The 22297-nt window shown below is 43.8% G+C and overlaps 1 protein-coding gene across 1 annotated transcript in view; it reads right to left on the bottom strand.

Moving 5' to 3' along the window:
- Positions 1-2244: 2244 nt before the first annotated feature.
- The window catches only part of LOC117362914 (multidrug resistance-associated protein 5-like), a 324462-nt gene continuing 304409 nt past the window's right edge, over positions 2245-22297 (bottom strand). The window contains 3 exon segments of the mRNA XM_033950006.1: positions 2245-2827; positions 6589-6753; positions 21330-21443. Coding sequence (XP_033805897.1) covers positions 2711-2827; positions 6589-6753; positions 21330-21443 — 396 coding nt within the window. The 3' untranslated portion in view covers positions 2245-2710.

Genomic DNA, 22297 nt, shown 5'->3' with positions numbered 1-22297 from the left:
CACGTGGAGAAGTATTTGGTCTACAACTTTACGTTCTTCTTGCTCATCTTCATTAAAGCAAACCATATACTTTGTGCTTCATAGAGCGATATGGACCCCACATAAACTGGCTCACTTCAAACCCTCTGAACCTGGCCTCTGTTGGTCCTGCTCAAAAGAGCGTGGTACCTTTTTGCATCAGCTGTTTTCCTGTTCGCTTATTACTCCTTTTTGGCACTCTATTGGGAAAAAAATTTGTGTTGTCTTTAGCATCAATGTCTCTCTCACTCCTGCCCTAGTACTTCTTGGTACCCATGCTCTTGATTGTGAGTTACATGATGATGATAAGAAACTCTTTACTCTTATGCTACAATTAGCTATAAAGCTAGTTTTGCAGAATTGGAAAAATGTATCTCTGGTTACTTATACGATGTGGTGGAATATGTTGTGTGTTACAGCGAAATATGAAAGAGCTGCTGCCATTAAGAAAAAGTCATTACATTCGTTTGAGAGACAATGGCGGCTATTACTGGATTTTTCCTTATCACCCTATACTTGAGTTATGCTCTTTTGTACATTTACCTAGGGGTTTTTCAATCAATGAACATGTTGCTTCTGATCTGTCTTATATTATGGCCTGTATAACACTCTTATTTCCTACTGTGTACTGTAATGGATATTGCATTTCTATATATTTTTCACCTTGTTGTCACTTGTTATTTTTTTTCTATGAAATACTAATAAAACTTATTGAACTTAAAAAAAAAAAAGTGGAGGGTAAAAGGGGTATGATATACAGAAATGTCATTTTGGCATGCCCCCTGATGCAAATTTTTCTGTTAAGAGACGCCACTGTTGCATAGTAGTTGATTTTTGCTACTTCTTGTCTCTTAGATGCATACTCTATAGCATCATTTTAAAATGTTAAAATATATTGACTCACTTCTCATCTCCCCTCATTCTTGATTTCTGTGGATAACTCTTATCCCTGTCTCATCAGTTCGTAACCTTGATTCCGCTCTCTTTGTCTGTATCTATCCAATAGATTGCTAAAACCAGTTTCTATCTGTATAACCACCAAAGTTTGCTTCCATTTTGAGCATAGTATCAAAACCCTTGTCCACACTCTCATCTCCTCACACTTTGATTACTGTGCTTCTCACAGGTCTGCTAAACCAGTGGTTCCCAACCCTGTCCTGGAGGACCACCAGGCCAATCGGGTTTTCAGGCTAGCCCTAATGAATATGCATGAGAGAGATTTGCATATAATGTAAGTGACAGGCATGCAAATCCGCTTCATGCATATTCATTAGGGCTATCCTGAAAACCCGATTGGCCTGGTGGTTCTCCAGGACAGGGTTGGGAACCACTGCGCTAAACCATCTCGCTTTCCTTCAATCTGTTCAAAATTCTGCTGCACAACTTATCTTCTAACAGTGTTACTACACTTGTATTAACCCCTCTCTGCCACTTCACTGGCTCCTTATCATTTCCATATACAACTTAAACTCCTCTTACTGACTGACAAATGCATTCATTCTGCAGTTCTTCAGTCTCTTATCTCTCCCTATGTGCTTCCCTGGGAACTCTATGCCTGGCGATCTATTGTAGCTCCTCAAGGATTGTTCTCGCAAGTCTTCCTAGTTTCTTAACTGCCACAATGTCTAAAGTCCACTAAGAAGTATTGCTGGTTCTATTAACTGTAATCCCCCATCACAAAGCACACAACCCTAATCAACCCTTTCCCCCTACCCCCTTCTAGTCTCCAACTGATGGAACTCATCCCATAAGCTACTGTGACATGTAGCAGATTTCCCCCTTTGTGTTCTTGTTTTATACCTCCAAGCTTCATAAATACCCCAAGACCTCTCATACTTTAGCAAAGTATGTTGCCTCACAGCTGCAACTGAGGTCATCAGAGATGTGTTTCCTTTTTGGTGACTACTAATTCTTTACTATCACAAAAACTGCTTGGCTCTTGCTTTTTGCATCTCATGAATGAATTCAAGAAAACGTGGGGCAGGCACGTGGGATCTCTTAGGAAGAGGAGGGGAGATTGAATGCTTTGGATGGGCAGACTTGATGGACCATTTGGCCTTTATCAGCTGTCATTTTTCTAGTTTTGGTTGTATTCTTGATGATGAAATTTTTATTTAAAAAAAAAAAAAAAGCAAAACCTGTATCTACATCCTGAAATAAAATGTAAACTTAAAAGAAAACTACATTCTCTACAGTATATATTTGCCTTTAGTGCATTCTTCCCTTCCTGGAAATTATCAGATCCTTGTAGAAGATTACAATATCACCAAAAAGCAGAGAAATCAGAACATGACATGACAGTGGGGAGATAACACTGATTTCAAGTTACATTTTTCTATTATGCTACAATATATTTTGAATTGAATATTTCAACATAGCCCATATTTTAGGGGCTCTCTCGATTATACAATAATGTCTTATCACAATTTAAAATAAATTGTTCATTAACAAACCTCTATAAACTATTTTAAAGTCCCTAGTTAATTTTCTCATAACAAATATCTTTGGTTACAAATGCATCAATTGGTAGAAATGCATTATATCCACAGAAAATATGTAATTGCTTACAGACAAATTAATTGTATGGACTGGATCAGTTCAGAAGGCTTTTCAGTCTTAAAGTAATTGCAGGATAAAGTAGTGATTGGTTTTTGGGTTGCACTTTAATTTCAGCATCACATTCTTATTCCTATCAAGATGGACTACTAGATAAAAAAGACCACATTCCATTTTCTGCTGCAGAAGCCATTGCATAAAATCTTGAATGCTCATTGGACAGTAAAACAGAAGTCTTGTCAAACTCCACAATCTAAGGGTAAAATATAAATACACAATATAAAATATGAATACACAATAAAATCACACTTATTTTATCAGCTGCTTTCTTCAAAACAGGAGAATTATGGGAGCAATTCTACAACAGGATCTATGTGGGAGTAACCTAATGTAATCTAGTATTGGCATATCGAACATCTAGGCTCCCAAGGCTGCATTAGCCAAAGAGCTGGTATAATTACAGGCACCTAAATGCAGCAGGAATGTATATAACTTACAGAATATTGTAAGTGGGAGCTCTGCCCATTTGTATATTCCCCTTTGAAATACACACTATTAAGTGTGTGGTGCCCTTCTGGCACTTGTGTGGGTATGTGTAAAAATATAAATGCTAGCATTCTAAATATTTATGTGCATAAAAGGCCAGATTCTGTATAGGATGCCAAGTCTCAGCAACCGTCTAAGAGGCTTTTGAGAATCATACACGGGCGTCCTATATAAAATTGCATCTGTCAACCCTGCCTAACCATCCCAATCCTCTAACCGGCATCCATGTCACAGGCACCAGTTAGAAAATTGTGTTGCCGCTGAACTGATCGCAGCAAGGGAATCTTCCTGCTGCAATTAGTTCAGCAGCCATGGCAGGAAACCCCAAGCGCAAAGTTGGCTAGCAGGAGAGATGCCCAGTCCTTCCTACCGGAACCCTCTAAGCCCTCCCCCGAATGTCCTCACCAGGAGGAGTGCCCAATTCCTCCTGCCACCATCCCCCAAAGATCACCCAGTCCCTCCTGCCGGAACCCCCTCCCTATAAAGATCAACAGCGGGAGGAATGCCCAGTCCCTCCTGCCAGAACTCCCCTCCCCTCGAAGATCAATAGCAAGAGGGATGCCCACTCCCTTCTGCCGGAACCCCTTCTGAAATCATGCCCCCACCCCGACACCCCCCAAGCCCTCCCAGATCTCCTCGTACCTTTTTCTTGTAGGCTGGCCAGAGGGATGCTTACTCCCTACAGCTTTCAAAAATCAATGGCATATACTCTCAATATCTCTTTAACCTGAGTCCACTCACACGTATATCAATCAAATCAGTTGGACTTAGGCATATAAGAAAATCCCATTGTGTATTTATATACATTAAAGGAAGCCTCAGCCCCACCACTCCACCGCTAACATAGCGGTGGAGTGGTGGGGCTGAGGCTTCCTTTAATGTATATAAATACACAATGGGATTTTCTTATATGCCTAAGTCCAACTGATTTGATTGATACTCCCTACAGCTGGCAGGCCTTCCCCTTTACGGTGCATCCTGGGTTGCACTGGGGAGGGGCCTAAGGTGGGTGGAGACTAGTGGTGTAGGTTGATGTATACAAGTGTCAATGGTGTATATATTCTCAAAAAGGAGAGGTTTTTAAAAAATGTTTTCGGAATCCAAGGTAGTTAGGTTCTGTCTTGATGATTTTTGGAAGATTGTTCTGGGTCTTAGTGCCAATATTAGTGAAAGTGAGTTAAATATTCGCTTATATTTTACTCCTTTGGGTGAGGGAAGAATAAATTGGAATGTTTTGAGTTTTCTGGGTAATGTGGACCAGTAGTTGTTGAAAAAGTTTGAGTGGCTCTGCCAAGTTCATGTATAGGATATGATATATTACACATGATAGTTTAAAGATGATTCAAGCATTGATTGGTAGCCAGTGTAATTTGCTATAATAAGGTGAGATGGATCAATTGCAATTTGTGCATAAGGATTGAGTTGATGCCAGCATAGAGAGAGTTAACAATAGTCGAGTTGGGATAATATAAGCATGGCAATATGGTGAAGTGATGTTCATGGAAGAAGTCTGTCTCATGGTTTCCATAGATTGGAGATTTGCAGCTCGTAGGAAAGAATAGAGTCAAGTATGACTGAGGACCTTAAGGTTTTTTTCAGTTTTTAGATAGGTTCCTGAGGGTACAGTGACTGTTGTAGAGAATGTTTACGAAACTTTGTGAAATCACACGAATTTAGTTTGGGTGGTGTTTAGTTTGAGTTTATTAAGTTTGTATTTTATTTAAGCCTTTTGAATTTTTTTGTGAGAGATCAGGAGCGTTACATTTAGTTCAGATGAGTAGGAGGATATTGTCTAAATATGATAGCAGCATTCATTATTGTTGAATATAATACAACCCAACAAACTGATGAAAAGGTTGAATAGTATTGGGAAAAGTGGAGATCCTTGAGGGATGCCCTCTTTCTCTATCCCTTCCATCCAGCATCTTTTTTTATGTCCACTTCCATCCAGCATCTGCCCCCCTCTCTCCACTTCCATTCAGTATCTGCACTTCTTTCTCTCTCTTCTCCCCACTTCCATCTGCTCCCTTCTCACTCCCATTCCCACTTTCATCCTGCATAGGCTTCCCCTCTCCCCTCCCCACTAACATCCAATGTCTGTCCTTTTTCTATTTCCATCTACCCCTCTTCCATCAGCATCTGTCCCTTCTCCACATTTCCATCAGTATCTGCTCCCTTTCTCTCCCTCCAACCCAATTCCATCCAGTATTCTTCTTCTGTCTGTATCTCCCTTTCTCTGCACACCAATTTCATCAGCATCTGCCCCCTTTCTCTCTCGCTCTCGTTCCCTGGGAAAGTAAGGAAGGCCATTCTTTCATGCCTCCAGTGGTAATCAGGTCAGTTTGGCAACCTTTTTGGCACTTATTCATTATCAAACATCTAAGTTTTGCCCTTGACATTTTCTGCAATTTTCCATATTGCAGAAAAACATCCAAATCATAAGTCTGCCCTAATTCCACCTAAAATATGACCCCTTAAGATTTAGATGCATTGCAGACAAACAGCATAGAAAACCATCTAAAAATGTGTTTCAAAAATAGCAATTTGGATGTTTTAGTAAACAATGAAATGCCACGTTATGCTATTTCTTGGACACTTTGGGGCTCATAATAATAAAAAAAAAACCAAATGTTTAAAAAGTGGCCTAAATGGGTACTTGGACGATCAAAAAGCCTGATTGTCCAAGTACCCATAACCAAAGCTGATTTTAGACGTATCTAAAACCAGCTTAGGCCTTTCCCCTGCCTCTAAACGCATAGAGCAAAAAGAGACGTTTTTAGAGGAGGGGAAAGGGCAGAGGTGGGCCGACCTAGATATAGTCGTACAGCAGGTATAATCAAAGGTTTATGCAGGTTGCCTAGTCGGCACTTATATGTTTTGACTTAGACCAAGTCAAAACAGGTATAAGTGCCGAAAAAGGGGCCACTGAGCTGATGGCAGCTGCCGCGATCAGCTCAGCTGCCCCGGCAACCTGCCTACCCCCCCCCCCCCAGCAACGATAGCGGCAGGAGAGATGGCTCATCTCTCCTGCTGCAATAGCCATCTATAAATTGTTTGAATAAATAAAATGTTTAAAAGAATTTGAGAAACAACTGGAGAGCCATAGCACACTATGCTCTAGGGAAGTAGGAAATGGGTAAAACTGATAATTGCCACCAGCGAAGCAGAGGTAACAGGAATGTTCATTCTCAGGATTGCTCTGAGGGTTTGGTGTAAGAACTACATTTGACCCCTGAAGAAGAGCTGGTGAAATGGAGGGGTGTGGACAGTAGATGAAAGGAAGGGGGGGAGGGAAACGCATTATAAAAACAAGGTAAAACAGTTGTTGGTTGTTACGAATAGTAAATTTATCTTTGTCAGACAGTAGCTTCTACTTTGTACTATGTTATCTAGTATTTTATGACAACCAACAAAATGACAAAAAACTGAAAAGTTCAGGTTATACAATAGCTTTCTCAATTTATATACCTTCCCATCTTCCAGTACCATTATTCGGTCACAGTTGAAAACAGTGTTGAGACGATGAGCTATAATTAATATTGTGCAATTAGAAAAGGCTTCCTTGATGGTTTCCTGAATTAACGCATCTGTTTCACTGTCAATTGCAGCTGTTGCTTCATCTAGAAGTAAAATCTAAAAACAAAAATTTGGATTTCTCATAATTTAATTTTTAAAATTATATAATCACATGTAAAAGACAAATTCAAAGCAAACATGTTCTAATATGGGCTTTGAGAACCTGTGGAACTGGGTTCAATTCCCACTGCAGCTCCATGTGATCCTGGGCAAGTCATTTAACCCTCAATTGTTCCAGATGTAAATTGTTTTGGTTGTTAGCATGGAAAGATAAGTTGCCCAGAGAGAGGCTCTGGCCTGCTTAAATTGTCAATTGGTGGCTAAATGCTGATATTCTGCAGCACTAAGCCAGAATATTGGCTTTGAATGCCCCCCCCCCCCAAAAGTGGGATGATCATTAGAGTGCTAGGGAAGAGCCAGTGCTATTCAGCCGGGGACCACATAAGATAAGAGGGTGAATTTAGGACTGCTCAAAAATGGTCCGAAAGTCACCTGTTTATCTATTGAGGGGCTATTGAGGATATTGAATATAGAGGGCAAAAATGAAGTAATGGAAAGTGGGTGAAAGAGAACAGAGAGGAGTCCAGGGAAGGAGGGAGACAGGAGAGCTAGAGGGTGACAGGAGGAGATGGAAAGTTGATAGGTAAGTGAAATATAGGTGGAGGATTGAAGAGAAGGGGTAAAATTTGAGTGAACAGACAGAAAGGGAGAAAAAAGAAATATGTCAGAGATGGATGTATTGAGGGAATGAGAAATAGAATAGGAGGAAAGTGGAGAAAGGACAAAGCACCCACTTAGAGCAGAAGGCAGACAAGAAAACAGAAAATAGTAAATGGGATCAACATGCTTGGAAAAATAAAATTCCCAGACAATAAAGATTAAAAAAAAAGTGTTTTATTTGAATTTATTAGGTGAAATATGTTAGTTTTGGAAAATGTACAATATGGATGTCTTTGTATTTTATTTGGTACAAAAATAAATGTATTTCTGTTTCTATTTCTCCTATGTGATGCAGGGTTCCACTTTAGGAGTCACAGCCCAGGAAAAGGATCTAGGTGTTATCGTTGAGGATACATTTGAAACCCATAGCTCAATGTGTGGTGACGGCTAAGAAAGCAAATGGAATGTTAGGAATTATCAGGAAAGGAATGGAAAACAAAGATGATATGCCCTTGTATCGCTCTATGGTACGGCTGCACCTCAAAAACTGTGTGCAATTCTGGTCACTGTATCCTTAAATAAGAAGTAGCTGAATTAGAAAAGGTACAGAGAAGGGCAGCAAAAATGATAAAAGGGATGGGATGACTTCTCTATGAGGAAAGGCTAAAGCGGCTAGGACTCTTCAGCTTGGAGAAGAGATGGTTCAGGGTGATATGTCTATAAAATACTGAGCGGAGTGGGAAGAGATGTGAATCACTTGTTTACTCTTTCAAAAAATACTAGGATTAGGGGGAATGCAATGAAGCTACTAAGTAGTAGATTTAAAACAGACCAGAGAAAATATTTCTTCACACAACGTGTAATTAAACTCTAAAATTCGTTGCTGGAGAATGTGGTGAAATCAGTTAGCTTAGCAGGGTTCTAGAAAGGTTTGGATAATTTCCTAAAATAGAAGTCCATAGGCCATTATTGAGATAGCTTGGGGAAATCCGCTGCTTAGTCCTAGGATAAGCAGCATAAATTCTGTTCTACTACTTGGGATCTTGCTAGGTACTTGGGACCTGGGTTGGCCATGGTTGGAAAAGAATGCTGGGCTTGATGGACATTTGGTCTGTCCCAGTATGGCAATTCTTGTGTTGTAGTACATGCCTAGTTTGACGTCTTGGGGTTCCCAGCTCAATATTTGTCTTGATATTTCTATTTCTAATGTGTGATCCCTTGTTCTGTATTTAGAGTTTGTCTGTTTTGTGTGTGACTAAGGTATGGTATTCTGTTTGCATGTAGCTCCTATGTAGGACTCTGTATCAGTTTAACTCAGGGATCTCAAAGTCCCTCCTTGAGGGCCGCAATCCAGTCGGGTTTTCAGGATTTCCACAATGAATATGCATTGAAAGCAGTGCATGCACATAGATGTCATGCATATTCATTGGGGAAATCCTAAAAACCCGACTGGATTGCGGCCCTCAAGGAGGGACTTTGAGACCCCTGGTTTAACTTGTTTTGTTATACAATTAGTTGGTGTATTGATGTTCTAGAGTTCCATGTAATTTGTTGTACTGCCTTGAAATTAGTGCTATTGTATAGTAGGTTTGCTACATGTATGTTGAGATCAGATTTTTTCAGGTTTTTATTATTTCACAATACACCTGTTAGTAGAGAGATTTACGTTATTATTAAAATGAGAATCGAAAAAAAATATTTTTTTTGTATAACTTCCATGGAAAAAATGTGCTAGCAATGATTTTCACTTGTTGTTGTGGGGAGGTAGGGGTGGTTTGGATGTAGAGCATGTTTACATTTAGCACCAGATTCTATAAATGGTGCCAAAAATTCAATGTTCAAACTATTCTATAAAGGGCAATTCTTGTACAACCCCTCTGGAGGCTGAACTCGTGAAGAATGTCCTTGGACACCGCCTAGCCCGCCTACTCCACAGGGCTTTAAACTAGGTAAGTTGGGGGAGGGTACAGGCACAAACAATATACCAGGCGAACTAAAATGCCAATACATTTATGAGGCTGAGGAAAGTAGACACCGAAATTCTGGGTCAGGGGTGAGTGCACACACTTTTGAGTCGAGAGTAGGGTCACATCATATTTATGGGTCACATTGTAATTCCGGGTCTAGGGGGAGTACACACTGTAGTTCTGGGTATATGGGGAGTACACATTGTGGTTCTGAGCCTCAGGAAAGCACAAATAACACAGTCAATGCTAAAGGTGTTCAAATAGCTCAAACAGGAATAGCCCCACTGAGATGTAACAAAAATATAACATGGAGGGCTATGTACGTCAACGCACACAGTTTAGGAAACAAGATCCTGGAATTGGAAACAGAAATAAGGAATGCCGACCTGGATGTGGTGGCGATATCCGAAACCTGGCTCACAGACTCCCACGGGTGGGACATGGTCATACCGGGTTACAACTTGCTTCGCCGGGACAGAGAGGGTAGGATGGGAGGGGGTGTAGCACTATATACTAAAGATGACATTAAGGTTACGAGAATCTCAGATGTCCAGTATACTGGGGAATCCCTTTGGGTTAATTTGGCCAGAGGGAAGGACAAATGCTTGTATCTTGGCGTAATTTACAGACCCCCAAGACAACAGGATGACCTGGATATGGAAATAATCGAAGATATAGAAAATATCACCTTGCGTGGGGACACAGTATTGCTAGGTGACTTCAACATGCCTGATGTGGATTGGGTTACACTTACCTCTGCTTCCGGCAGCAGCAGGAGGCTATTAAACTCTATGAAAGGAGCAAGCCTCAGGCAACTGGTGTTGGAACCGACAAGGGATCAGGCAATACTGGACCTGATACTTACCAATGGAGAAAGTGTCACAGAGGTCTCGGTGGGCGACACATTGGCCTCCAGTGACCACAACATGGTATGGTTTAATATCAGGAAAGGTTTCACTAAATCTACTACACTAACCAAAGTCCTCAAATTCAAGGAAACAAATTTCAAAGAAATGGGAGACTTCGTTCACCAGGCGCTACAAAGCCAAGAAGAAACCGATAACGTGGAAGACATGTGGTCGACTTTGAAAGCAACCATACAAGAAGCAACAAACCGCTATGTAAAATCAGTAAGTAAACGGCGAAGGAACAATAAGCCACAGTGGTTTACTGCGGAGATCTCAGACCTGATCAAGGAGAAGAAAAAAGCATTCATCTCTTACAAACAATCGGGGAAGCAGGACTCTAGAGCAGACTACCTGGCCAAATCAAAAGCAGTCAAAACAGCAGTCAGGGAGGCTAAATTCCTCATGGAGGAGTCTCTAGCAAAGAACATCCAGAAGGGAGATAAATCCTTCTTCAGGTATATCGGTGATAGAAGAAAAAACTCAGGCGGGATTGTACGTCTTAGGAAACCAGACGGAGACTATGTGGAAAAGGATTCGGAAAAAGCCCAACTATTAAATGAATACTTCTGCTCAGTCTTCACCCGAGAAGCGCCAGGGCTCGGCCCTCAGCTACAGACAAGGGTTGGCTCAGTTGACCCGTTTAGTAACTTTGAGTTTACGCCCAGCAGTGTCTACGGTGAGCTGTCAAGGCTCAAGGTTAACAAAGCAATGGGGCCGGACAACTTGCACCCCAGGGTGCTTAGGGAGCTGAGTGATGTCTTGGCGGAGCCACTGTCCGCGCTCTTCAACCTCTCCCTTAGTACAGGCAGCGTCCCGTTGGACTGGAGGACGGCTAACGTCATTCCACTCCACAAGAAAGGCTCCAAGATGGAGACAGCAAACTACAGACCAGTGAGTCTAACATCGATAGTGAGCAAACTAATGGAAACTCTAATCAAACACCAATTGGATAAGATCCTGGATGAGGAGAATCTAAGGGATCCCCGACAACATGGATTTACTAAGGGGAGATCCTGCCAATCCAACCTGATCAGCTTCTTTGACTGGGTGACGGGGAAGCTGGATATTGGGGAGTCCCTGGACATCGTGTACCTGGACTTTAGCAAAGCATTCGATAGCGTACCGCACCGCAGGTTACTGAGCAAGATGAGTTCTATAGGATTAGGTAACACATTGACGAAATGGGTTGGGAGCTGGCTTGGAGGTAGGCTCCAAAGGGTGGTGGTGAATGGCACCCCCTCCGAAATGACGGAGGTGATTAGTGGAGTACCACAGGGCTCAGTCTTGGGCCCAATCCTATTCAACATCTTTATAAGAGACTTGGCAGAAGGGCTACGAGGTAAAATAACATTATTCGCCGATGACGCCAAACTGAGTAATGTAGTGGGCAAATGCACAACAGACGAAGATTCAGTGCCCGACAACATGATGCACGACCTACTCCTACTGGAGCGATGGTCTAGGACATGGCAACTCAACTTCAATGCCAAAAAATGCAAAGTTATGCACCTGGGCAGCCAGAATCCATGCAAGTCTTATACCCTTAATGGCGAGATCCTAGCAAAAACGGTAGCAGAACGAGACTTGGGGGTAATCGTCAGTGAGGACATGAAGTCTGCCAATCAAGTGGAGCAGGCTTCGTCCAAGGCAAGACAAATCATGGGCTGCATACGAAGGGGTTTCGTCAGTCGTAAGGCGGACGTCATTATGCCATTGTATAGATCCATGGTGAGGCCCCACCTGGAATACTGTGTGCAATTCTGGAGGCCGCATTATCGCAAAGATGTGCTGAGACTGGAGTCGGTGCAAAGAATGGCCACCCGGATGGTCTCGGGACTCAAGGATCTACCATACGAAAAACGGCTTGACAAATTACAGCTATACTCGCTCGAGGAGCGCAGAGAGAGGGGGGACATGATCGAGACGTTCAAGTATCTTACGGGCCGCATTGAGGCGGAGGAAGATATCTTCTTTTTCAAGGGTCCCACGACAACAAGAGGGCATCCGTTGAAAATCAGGGGCGGGAAACTACGAGGTGATACCAGGAAATTCTTTTTCACTGAAAGAGTGGTTGATCGCTGGAATAGTCTGCCACTACAGGTGATTGAGGCCAGCAGCGTGCCTGATTTTAAGGCAAAATGGGATCGGCACATGGGATCTATTCACAGGGCAAAGGTAGGGGAGGGACATTAAGGTGGGCAGACTGGATGGGCCGTGGGCCCTTATCTGCCGTCTATTTCTATGTTTCTATGTTTCTATGTTTCTATGTTCTTGTATGTCCGATAGCTTCTGTTGCAGGGCTACTAAAACTTGTTCCCTCCCCTTTGGGCTACCTGCCCGGGAGCTTCCTGTCATGCTCAGTTTTGATCCTGCAGCTTCACTGCATGGTTGAAATCAGTCTATTCTGCTCGTGATTTGTTTTCAATTCATAGTCTTTTGGAATTTATTTCACGGGTTTGCCCACATGCTGCAGATCAACTCTGCGTGAGTGATCCTTCAGCGGGAGATCGCAGACATTTTAAATTTTATCTGCTTCTAGAGGGTGCTCTGTCAACTTAACCTGCAGTAAGCCCTATAGATTGGATCGGGTTTACGGGATCGGGAGCCATCTCTCCCTTGGTTTGACCGCAAAGGGGTATAGTGCAGGCTGCTGCGGTTCCGTGGAGGTACACCAGGATCAGAACTGTGCAGCGTCTCTTCCCTAATTTCCCTGAGGGGTCTTGGAGGTCATGATCTGAAGTGACAGAGAAGGTGAGGCGGTCAGAAGACCTGAAAAGTCCAGTTTAATCAGCTCCTGAGGTACTGATCTCCTTGCTTGTACTGTGTATTGCAGGCTGCCATAGACTTTCATTGCAGTGCATGTCTCTGTGGTGTCTGTGAGTCACAGAGTTTGCCGAAATCAGGGTTTGGGGGGGGATTTCCCTGCATGCCCTGGTCCCCCACCTGTAAAATCCTAAAATCGCCATTTTTCGCATTTTCCTGCATTTTTAATGGATGATTTTTAGTCAAAATCTGCACTCACAGCGGCCATCTTGGATTTTCTTTAAAGTTTTTAAAACTATATTTTTTGGTTTTAGAAGCTTCATTTTTGCTTTAAACGTCACAGATGGCCACCTCTGGACAGGATGGCATGGATTTATTGCCATAAATGTGGTGGATGCCTCATGGATTCACAGCTATGTATCACGTGCGCTGCGGCATGTGAGGGGCGTGAACCATGCGCAGATCCTGCACTATCTTCTGGGGAGGCCCTGCTTTCCTCTGATTCCACCGGAGAGGTGATTCCAGCGTCCGGGATGACAAAATTGGGTGAGGAGGGTGCTTCTGAGAAACCCAAGCACAGTTCAGGGGAAAAGTCTCATAAGTCTTCAAAACATTCCAGATCTGAGTCCCGCAGATCAGATCTGGCCGCTGGGGACTATTTTCTGCCGGAATTTTTGGATATGATATATCAGGCTTTCATGAGAAAGTGGGCTATGCCTGTGTCTCCCTCTCAGACTCCAGTGCAGCAGTCTTTGGATTTCAGCATGTCAGTCTGTTCCCTTGCTGGTCCGCCTGAAAGCCAGTGGCAACTTCCCATTATTGTCTCGGTGGCTGCATTGATTTCTATGTCGTTGCTGTTGCATGGCTCTTTGGCGGGCTCCACTGACGTGGCTAGCCTAGCAGATCTTGGGGATTCCCAGAATACTGATTTCTGTGATCTGGGAGAGATTCAGACGGTGCACAGGCTCTTTAAGTCCAGTCGCCTTCCTTATCTTATCTCTGAATCCCTGCGGACATTGAAACCTGATTCAGACTCAGCAGTTCAGGCGGAGTGTTCCGTCATGAGTTCTAAGCCCTCGCTTTCCACAGCATTTCTGGATCACGCGAATTTGACGGACATGCTCATAGAGATTTGGGATGTCCTGGAGGGTCCCCTGAAGTGCGCTATAGCCATGGCTAAATTGTATCCTACTGCTTCAGAATTTTCCAAGCATTAGTCTCGCCGAGGGTAGATTTGGCTGTGGCTCAGGTCACTAAACGTACCTCTTTGCCCTTGGATGGAGGGGTTGTCCTGAAAGATGTCCAGGACTGAAGGCTAAATTTTGTCATGAAGCGTCTTTTTGATTCCGTTGCAACGGGAGTGCGAGCTGCTGCAGCAGCCACTTCCTTTGTGGCCTGGGCATGTCATACTAAACTTCTTCAGGACCCTGAAGAAGTTGTCCTTTGGGATCTTGACTTCATGGTTTCTGGAGTGAATTATTTGGCAGACGCACTCTATATTTTGAAAGTTTTTGCTAAGCTGGAAGCTTATTCAGTTTTTGCTAGGAAAATGTTATAGATTAGCCAGTGGTCAGGTGATTCTTCATCCAAGGTTATGCTAAGCAAATTACCCTTCAAAGGTTTGCTATTATTTGGCCAGGGTTTGGATGACCTGATGGCAAGTGTGCAGGACCATAAGCCTAAGGTGCTTCCTAGCTCTAGGCCTCGTCTGACCAGGGGGATGGGACAGCTGAATTTTCATCCCTTCCGGAGAACCTCTCAGTATTAAGAACATAAGAACATAAGAAGTTGCCTCCACTGAGTCAGACCAGAGGTCCATCTCGCCCAGCGGTCCGCTCCCGCGGTGGCCCACCAGGTCCGTGACCTGTGAAGTGTTTTTTGTCCATTTTTATAACCTACCTCTAGTTCTATCTGTACCCTTCAATCCCCCTATCCTCTAGGAACCTATCCAAACCTTCCTTGAACTCCTGTAAAGTGCTCTGGCCTATCACCTCCTCCGGAAGCATGTTCCATGTGTCCACCACCCTTTGGGTAAAAAAGAACTTCCTAGCATTTGTTCTAAACCTGTCCCCTTTCAATTTCTCCGAGTGACCCCTAGTGGTTGTGGGTCCCCACAGTTTGAAGAATCTGTCCTTATTCACTTTCTCTATGCCCTTTAGGATTTTGAAGGTTTCTATCATGTCCCCTCTAAGTCTCCTCTTTTCCAGGGAGAACAGCCCCAGCATTTTTAACCTGTCAGCGTATGCAAAATTTTCCATACCTCTTATCAGTTTAGTCGCTCTTCTCTGGACTCCCTCGAGTACTGCCATGTCCTTCTTGAGGTACGGCGACCAGTACTGGACACAGTACTCCAGGTGCGGGCGCACCAATGCGTGATACAGCGGCATGATGACTTCCTTCGTCCTGGTTGTGATACCCTTTTTGATGATGCCCAGCATTCTGTTTGCTTTCTTTGAGGCTGTCGCACACTGCGCCGATGGTTTCAATGTTGTGTCCACCATCACCCCCAGGTCTCTTTCAAGGTTGCTCACCCCTAGCAATATTCCCCCCATTTTGTAGCTGAACATCGGGTTCTTTTTCCCTACATGCATGACCTTGCATTTCTCTACGTTAAAACTCATTTGCCACTTTTTTGCCCATTTTTCCAGTCTCGTTAGGTCCCTTTGCAGGTCTTCACAGTCTTCCGTGCTTCTAACCCTGCTGCAGAGTTTGGTGTCATCAGCAAATTTGATAACCTCACATTTCATCCCCGTCTCCAGGTCGTCAATAAATATATTGAACAGGAGAGGTCCCAGCACCGACCCCTGTGGAACTCCGCTCGTGACCCATTGCCAGTCTGAGTATTGGCTCTTTACTCCAACCCTCTGTTTCCTGCCTGCCAACTAGTGTTTGATCCATCGGTAGATATCCCCTTGCACCCCTTGGTTCCACAGCTTTTTAAGTAGCCGTTCGTGAGGTACCTTGTCGAAGGCTTTTTGGAAGTCAAGGTAGATGATGTCTATGGATTCCCCCTTATCCATCTGGCTGTTTATTTCCTCAAAGAAGTACAGCAAGTTCGTGAGGCACGACCTTCTGGACCCCCTGTGGCGGAACAGCATTTCGGAGCATCTTACAGACCTCGCTTTGGAGGTACAGCGCGCCAACAGCCTTCCAACTCTCGACCTTCTGTCCCTTCCAAGAGGAAATTATGATGCCAGGTCTCTAGGGAGGCCCCCCCGAATTGGGGGGGGGGCGGCTTTCGGCTTTTCTTCCAGAATGTCTAAACATAACCTCGGACCAGTGGGTTCTAGAGGTTCTCAGGGATGGTCTTCGACTTCAGTTCTTCCTGCCACCGGTGAACTTCCTCTCCCGAAGGAAATCCAGACAGGGCCAGCAAGGTGCATGCTACGGTGCGCCGGTTACTGGATCTGGCGGCCATAGAGCCAGTCCCATGGGACAACTTGGGCTCTGGGAGATACTTGATTTACTTCATCGTGCCAAAGAAGGACTCCGACGTATGCAGACCAATTCTGGACCTGAAAGCTGTGAATGCATTCTTGCGAGTTCCGCGTTTCCGGATGGAAATGGTGCGCTCTGTCATAGCAGCTCTGTCATAGCATCCAGGGAGTTTTTGGCTTCCTTGGATCTCACGGAAGTGTATCTCCACATCCCAATATTCCCAGATCATCAGAGGTTCCTGAGATTTCATATTCTCAGGAGACATTTCCAGCTCTCGGCGTTCCATTTCAGTTTGGCATCGGCGCCCAGATCTTTTACCTAGAACATGGTGGTGGTGGCTGCCCATCTGCAATCTCTAGGTGTGCTCGTGCATCCGTACCTTGATGACTGGCTGATCAAAACTCCCTCGTGGGTGCAGGGCCGCTTGGTGGTTCGCCAAGTGGTGTCTTTGCTGGAACGTCTCGGATGGGTGATCAATCTGAAGAAGAGTCGCCTCGAGCCAACCCAGGACTTGGAGTACCTGGGAATCTGGTTCCACATGGGTCTGAACTGGGTATTTCTTCCAGAATCAAGAAAACTCAAACTCAGGAGTGCGATTTTGGGACATGTTAGCGGTCCCAGCACCGATGGCCTGGCAGTATCTGCAGGTGGGCCTCGTGGTGGTGACCATAGAGGTGATTCTGTGGGTGAGACCTTACATCCGTTCTCTTCAGTCCTCCCTTCTAACACGGTGGAATCCCCAGAGAGATGTGCTGGGGGTGAAGCTGCTTTGGTTGGCAGCGGCACACAGCAGTATGATGTGGTTGAACCCAGTCACTCTGACCAAAGAGCCCCCTCTACGGATCTTGGACTTGGTGACCCTCACTACGGATGCGAGTCTCTCTGAATGGGGAGCAGTTTGTATGTCTGTCCCGATCCAGGGCCATTGGACGCCAAGGGAGAGCAGATGGTCGATCAATCGACTGGAGTTGCAAGCAATCCGGGTTGCTCTGCTGAGATTTCAAAGGAATCTCCACCAGAAGGCTGTCCATGTGTTCTTGGACAATGCGATGGCTGTTGCCTATGTCAACCATCAGGGGGGCACAAGGAGTCCCATGCTGGGCTTGGAGGCTCAGATGCTCTTTGCTTGGGTGGAGCGTCATCTCTTGGTTTTATCCGCAGCTCATGTGGCCGGTGAAGACAATGTTCAGGCAGACATCCTCAGTCGGCAGACTCTGGACCCGGGAGAATGGTCCCTGTCCAGTTGGCAGACTCTGGATCCGGGAGAATGGTCCCTGTCTGGGCTAGCGTTCAGGGCCATAGTGTGCCGCTGGGATCAGCCCACCTTTGATCTGATGGCGTCATCAAAGAACAGGAAGAATGACAAATTCTTCAGCTGCAGACGGGAGGTCGGCAGTGAAGGACTCAACGCTCTGGTTCAACCTTGGCTCAAACAGGAACTTCTGGATGTCTTTCCCCCATGGCCCATCATAGGGCACGTGCTGCACCGGTTGTCTCCTCACAGGGGTCCAGTGATCTTTGTGGCTCCAGACTGGGCCAGGAGACCTTGGTATGTGGACCTTGTGAGGTTGTCCTCAGAGAGGGGTCTGCGTCTTCCTTGCTATCGGAGGTTGCTCATGCAGGGGCTAAGTGCACTTCAAGATCTGGACCGCTTTGGTCTTATAGCCTGGAGCTTGAGCGGGCAGCCTTGACAGCCAGGGGTTATTCCTCTGTGGTTATCACCACACTCCTGCAGAGCAAGCGGAAATCAACTGTATCGGCCTACGCGAAAGCCTGGAGGTGTTTTCAGGCTTGGTGTGCAGGGGTTCCAGTGGACCCTTTGGTACCGTCGGTGCTCATGGTCTGGACTTCCTGCAGACTGGCCTCAGGAAGGGTCTGGCAGTCTCTTCTCTACGTGTTCAGGTTGTGGGACTCTCCTGTTTAGGTTCCTCTTCGCTCAGGGGTTCTCCGACTTCTCACCCAGACATTGTCCAGTTTTTGAGGGTGTCAGGGAGGCTGCGGCCTCCCTTGCGACTGACTTGCCTGCCCTGGAACCTGAATTTGGTCCTACGCTCCCTGACTCGTCCATCCTACAAACCTCTGGATGGGTTCTTTCTGAAGGATCTTACCATTAAGACCGTCTTCTTGTGGCGGTCACATCAGCGTGGAGAGTGTCGGAGCTTCAGGCTTTGTCATGCAGAGATCCTTTTCTTCGCATCACAGAGTCTGCAGTGATTTTGAGGACTGTGTCTTCTTTTCTTCCAAAAGTGGTTTCCTCTTTCCACGTCAACCAGGAAGTTCGGCTGCCACCCTTTGTTACTTCGGGTTTCAAGTCTAAGGACCGTGTTTTGCGGTCTCTGGATGTGCGGCGTCTCCTTTTGAGATGCCTAGAGGCCACTAACGACTTCTGTCTGGACCATCTGTTTGTCCTGGCGGGCCCCGCGCGCTGAGGTTGGCTTGCTTCCAAGTCTACCATTTCACGGTGGATATGTACGGCCATTTCCACGGCCTATGTGGCAGCGGGAAAGAAGTCTTCCCATGGAGTGAAGGCTTACTCTACCAGAGGAATGGCTTCCTCGTGGGCTGAATCTCAGGTGGTCTCGCCTGAGATTTGTCGGGCAGCCATGTGGGCTTCCCCTCATACTTTTTCCAAGTTTCCAAGTTTATTATAAAATTTGATTTATCGCCTATTCAAAATTCTAAGCGATGCACAATTAAAAGTTACAGAGTTGAGGGAAACAGACATAACTAACAAAAACTCATACTACTAAACATATTAAAATTCAATAAATACATACAAGGTCAAACATAAGGAGAGTTAGCGAAGAAATACAATTTAGTTATAAAAGAGACAATTAAGGTAAAAAACACATTGGGAAAGGGAAGAGACAAGTCATTAAAATATTATGGATGAATTAAAGGCATAGGCAATTCATTTAATCCTTGAATGCATCTTTAAAAAGAAAACCCTTAAGTTTGCTCTTAAATTTTTCCAAAACCCTTTCTTCTCTTAAATAAATTGGAAGGGCATTCCAAGCTTGAGGGGCCGTAACAAAGAAGATAGATTGCCGCCGTGTATTAATAACTTTTAAAGAAGGAACGACCAATAAATGTTGGTCATTTGACCTTAGTACTCTAGATGAAGTATATGGAATTAAAACTTTATAAATAAACGCTGGGGTTTTAAATGTCAAGGACTTAAAAGTAAGCAGACATAATTTATACATTATGCGATGAGCAACTGGAAGCCAATGTGCCTTCTCAAGTAGGGGGGTCACGCGATCAGGTTTTACCGGCTTGATGTGGCGGCTAAGGGTGATGCGGCCTTTGGCTCTTCTGTTCGGCAGGCTCTTCAGGCCTGGGACTGCTTTGATAACATCCCACGAGTTCAGCCTCCAGAGGGATTGTACAAGAATGAAAGATTAGGTTTCTTACCTCTGCTAATCTTGATTCTTGTACATTTCCTATGGAAGCTGAACTCCCACCCATCTGTTTTGTCCAATTCGCAAGTCACCTCTTCAGTAACTGGTAAGCTGGATTTCTGTCTTTGACCAGCCTCACTATGAATTACATGCGTATTTCCCTTTGTAAGGGTTAAGGGTTGGTGGGGTTCCCAGAAGAGTTCCCCTTCTGATCTTCAGGCTGTGTCTACGTTTCATCAATTTTCCTATATAATGTTTGCATTCTGTGTTTGATTGCAGTTAGCCTTTATTGGCTGTAGTTTTTAGTGTAATAATTTCTTGAGCAGAATTGACTGGTAGCGGGAGTTCCCGCACCCTCTCTCTTTTCTTCTGTTTCCTGTTGTCATTGATCTACCTAGCTTTTCTACTAACTGAGCATGACAGGAAGCTCCCAGGCAGGTAACCCAAAGGGGAGGGAACAAGTTTTAGTAGCCCTGCAGCAGAAACTATCAGACATACAAGAACCCACAAGTTCAGCCTCCAGAAATTTACAAGAATCAAGATTAGCAGAGGTAAGAAACCTAATCTTTCATTTCGGATAAGTATTCTTTATAAAATAGCACTGAGTGCTGAATTTGGCATTCAACTTGAGTGTGCCTGTTATAAATCTTGGTCTGCAAACTGGGCATGGATCCCCACTATTCTGTAACACCACACATATTTTGTGAACACCCCTGACCTGCACATACCACTCCCATGGCTATGCCCCCTGTTGAGTTTCACATGATCCAATTTAGGTGTTCATTGTTACAGAATGGAGGATAGCCAGAATGGAACCCAAGTCATCGTACTAGATTAGCCACACATATAAATCACATACTGTTTGTCATGCTATGTTTTGTTATACAATGTGCGTCATTCTACATCTCACCATACTATGTTTGTCATGTTATGTTTTACCATGCTTTGTTAACTGTTTTGCCATCTCTGTCAGAAAATGTCCTGCCATGCCATGTTTGCCATCACCTTGTTTAAATAGACTTTATTATGTATGTAAACTTGTAACCCGTTCTGGGCTTTCCTGGAAAGATGGGATATAAAACCAAGTAAATAAATAAATAAATCGGTGCCAACTAAGTGCTTTTTAGCTCCAATAATTAAATCTTTGGAGTCCATTGACTAATTATTTTGACCCCAATCTGAGATCCAAACCCAATTTTTGTGCTCTTTATCCGGGGATTAATTCTTAAATACTGCCATACTGTATCAGACCAAAGGTCAATGAGGGTCACTAATGAAGTGTGTCATGTTACTATGTATGCAAGCATCAGGTGTATTCTGACTGACAAAGGTTGAGAACTACTATTATACAGCTATATTGCAGACAATGATAACATCAATAATTCTAGACATTCCTAAAAAAAACTGATTTCTTTTGAAATGCTGTATTTTTATTAATTATTTTTCTAAAGAGGATGTAGTAATATTCTGAAAAGCATGTAATAATTTTTTCTTACTTTACTATTTCGAAGTAAAGTCCGAGCCATGCATAGCAACTGGCGTTCTCCTACAGAGAAATTATTGCCATTTTCTGTTACTTCTGCACATAGTTTATCATGTAGTTGCATTATCTAAAAATTAAAGAAATATTAAAGTCATCTTCCATTCAGACTGATCTTGAAATAACATGCCATACATGGGTTGATTTTTAAAGAGTGGCAGTCCTAACTGGTTAAATACATCCAGTTAACTTAGTCCAGAGATCTGTGGTTGATATCTGAATATCTGGCTAAATATAGCTGCAATATACTTATGTGAGTAAATATGTCAGCCATTTATATGGTCACAATTAGGAGAAAGACATAGGCAATTAGCACGGAATTCTGTGCCAATATGAAAACCCCATCCTGGGCCCATCCCAAAGTCACAAGTCCCTTTTTAGTCAGGTTAGTATTCTAACCAGATGTAGGGAGAAGGAATTAATTAAAAAAAATTATTTCTAACTCCAACACAATCATTTGGTTCACAGTTGTTCCTGCCGTGTATCAACAATATCAATATAAACAACTGGGTAAATTCAAAAAACAAAATAGTTCCTAAATGTCCATGACAAAAAACAAACTGATAAAGGAACAATGCTACTTCAAAAAACCTTTGAACCTTGGGTGGTGCTCAGATTCCAAGATGGAAAACAAAAGACCTCAATATGGGGACTTAACCCCTATAGAGACTCTGTGGTATCTATCATTGCACCGTGTGGGAGATTTGTATGAAGTACTTGTTAGTGATAGACTCGATGATTATTTAGTCTCTGTCTTTAAACACTTCAAAGTAGAATGAACTTTAATTTCATACAATTTAAAGTTCATTCTACTTTGAAGTGTTTAAAGACAGAGACTAAATAATCATCGAGTCTATCACTAACAAGTACTTCATACAAATCTCCCACACGGTGCAATGATAGATACCACAGAGTCTCTATAGG

This window comes from Geotrypetes seraphini, chromosome 6 (genome assembly GCF_902459505.1).
Source record: "Geotrypetes seraphini chromosome 6, aGeoSer1.1, whole genome shotgun sequence".
Classification (NCBI taxonomy): domain Eukaryota; kingdom Metazoa; phylum Chordata; class Amphibia; order Gymnophiona; family Dermophiidae; genus Geotrypetes; species Geotrypetes seraphini.
This window is presented reverse-complemented; position numbering and strand designations above follow the sequence as displayed.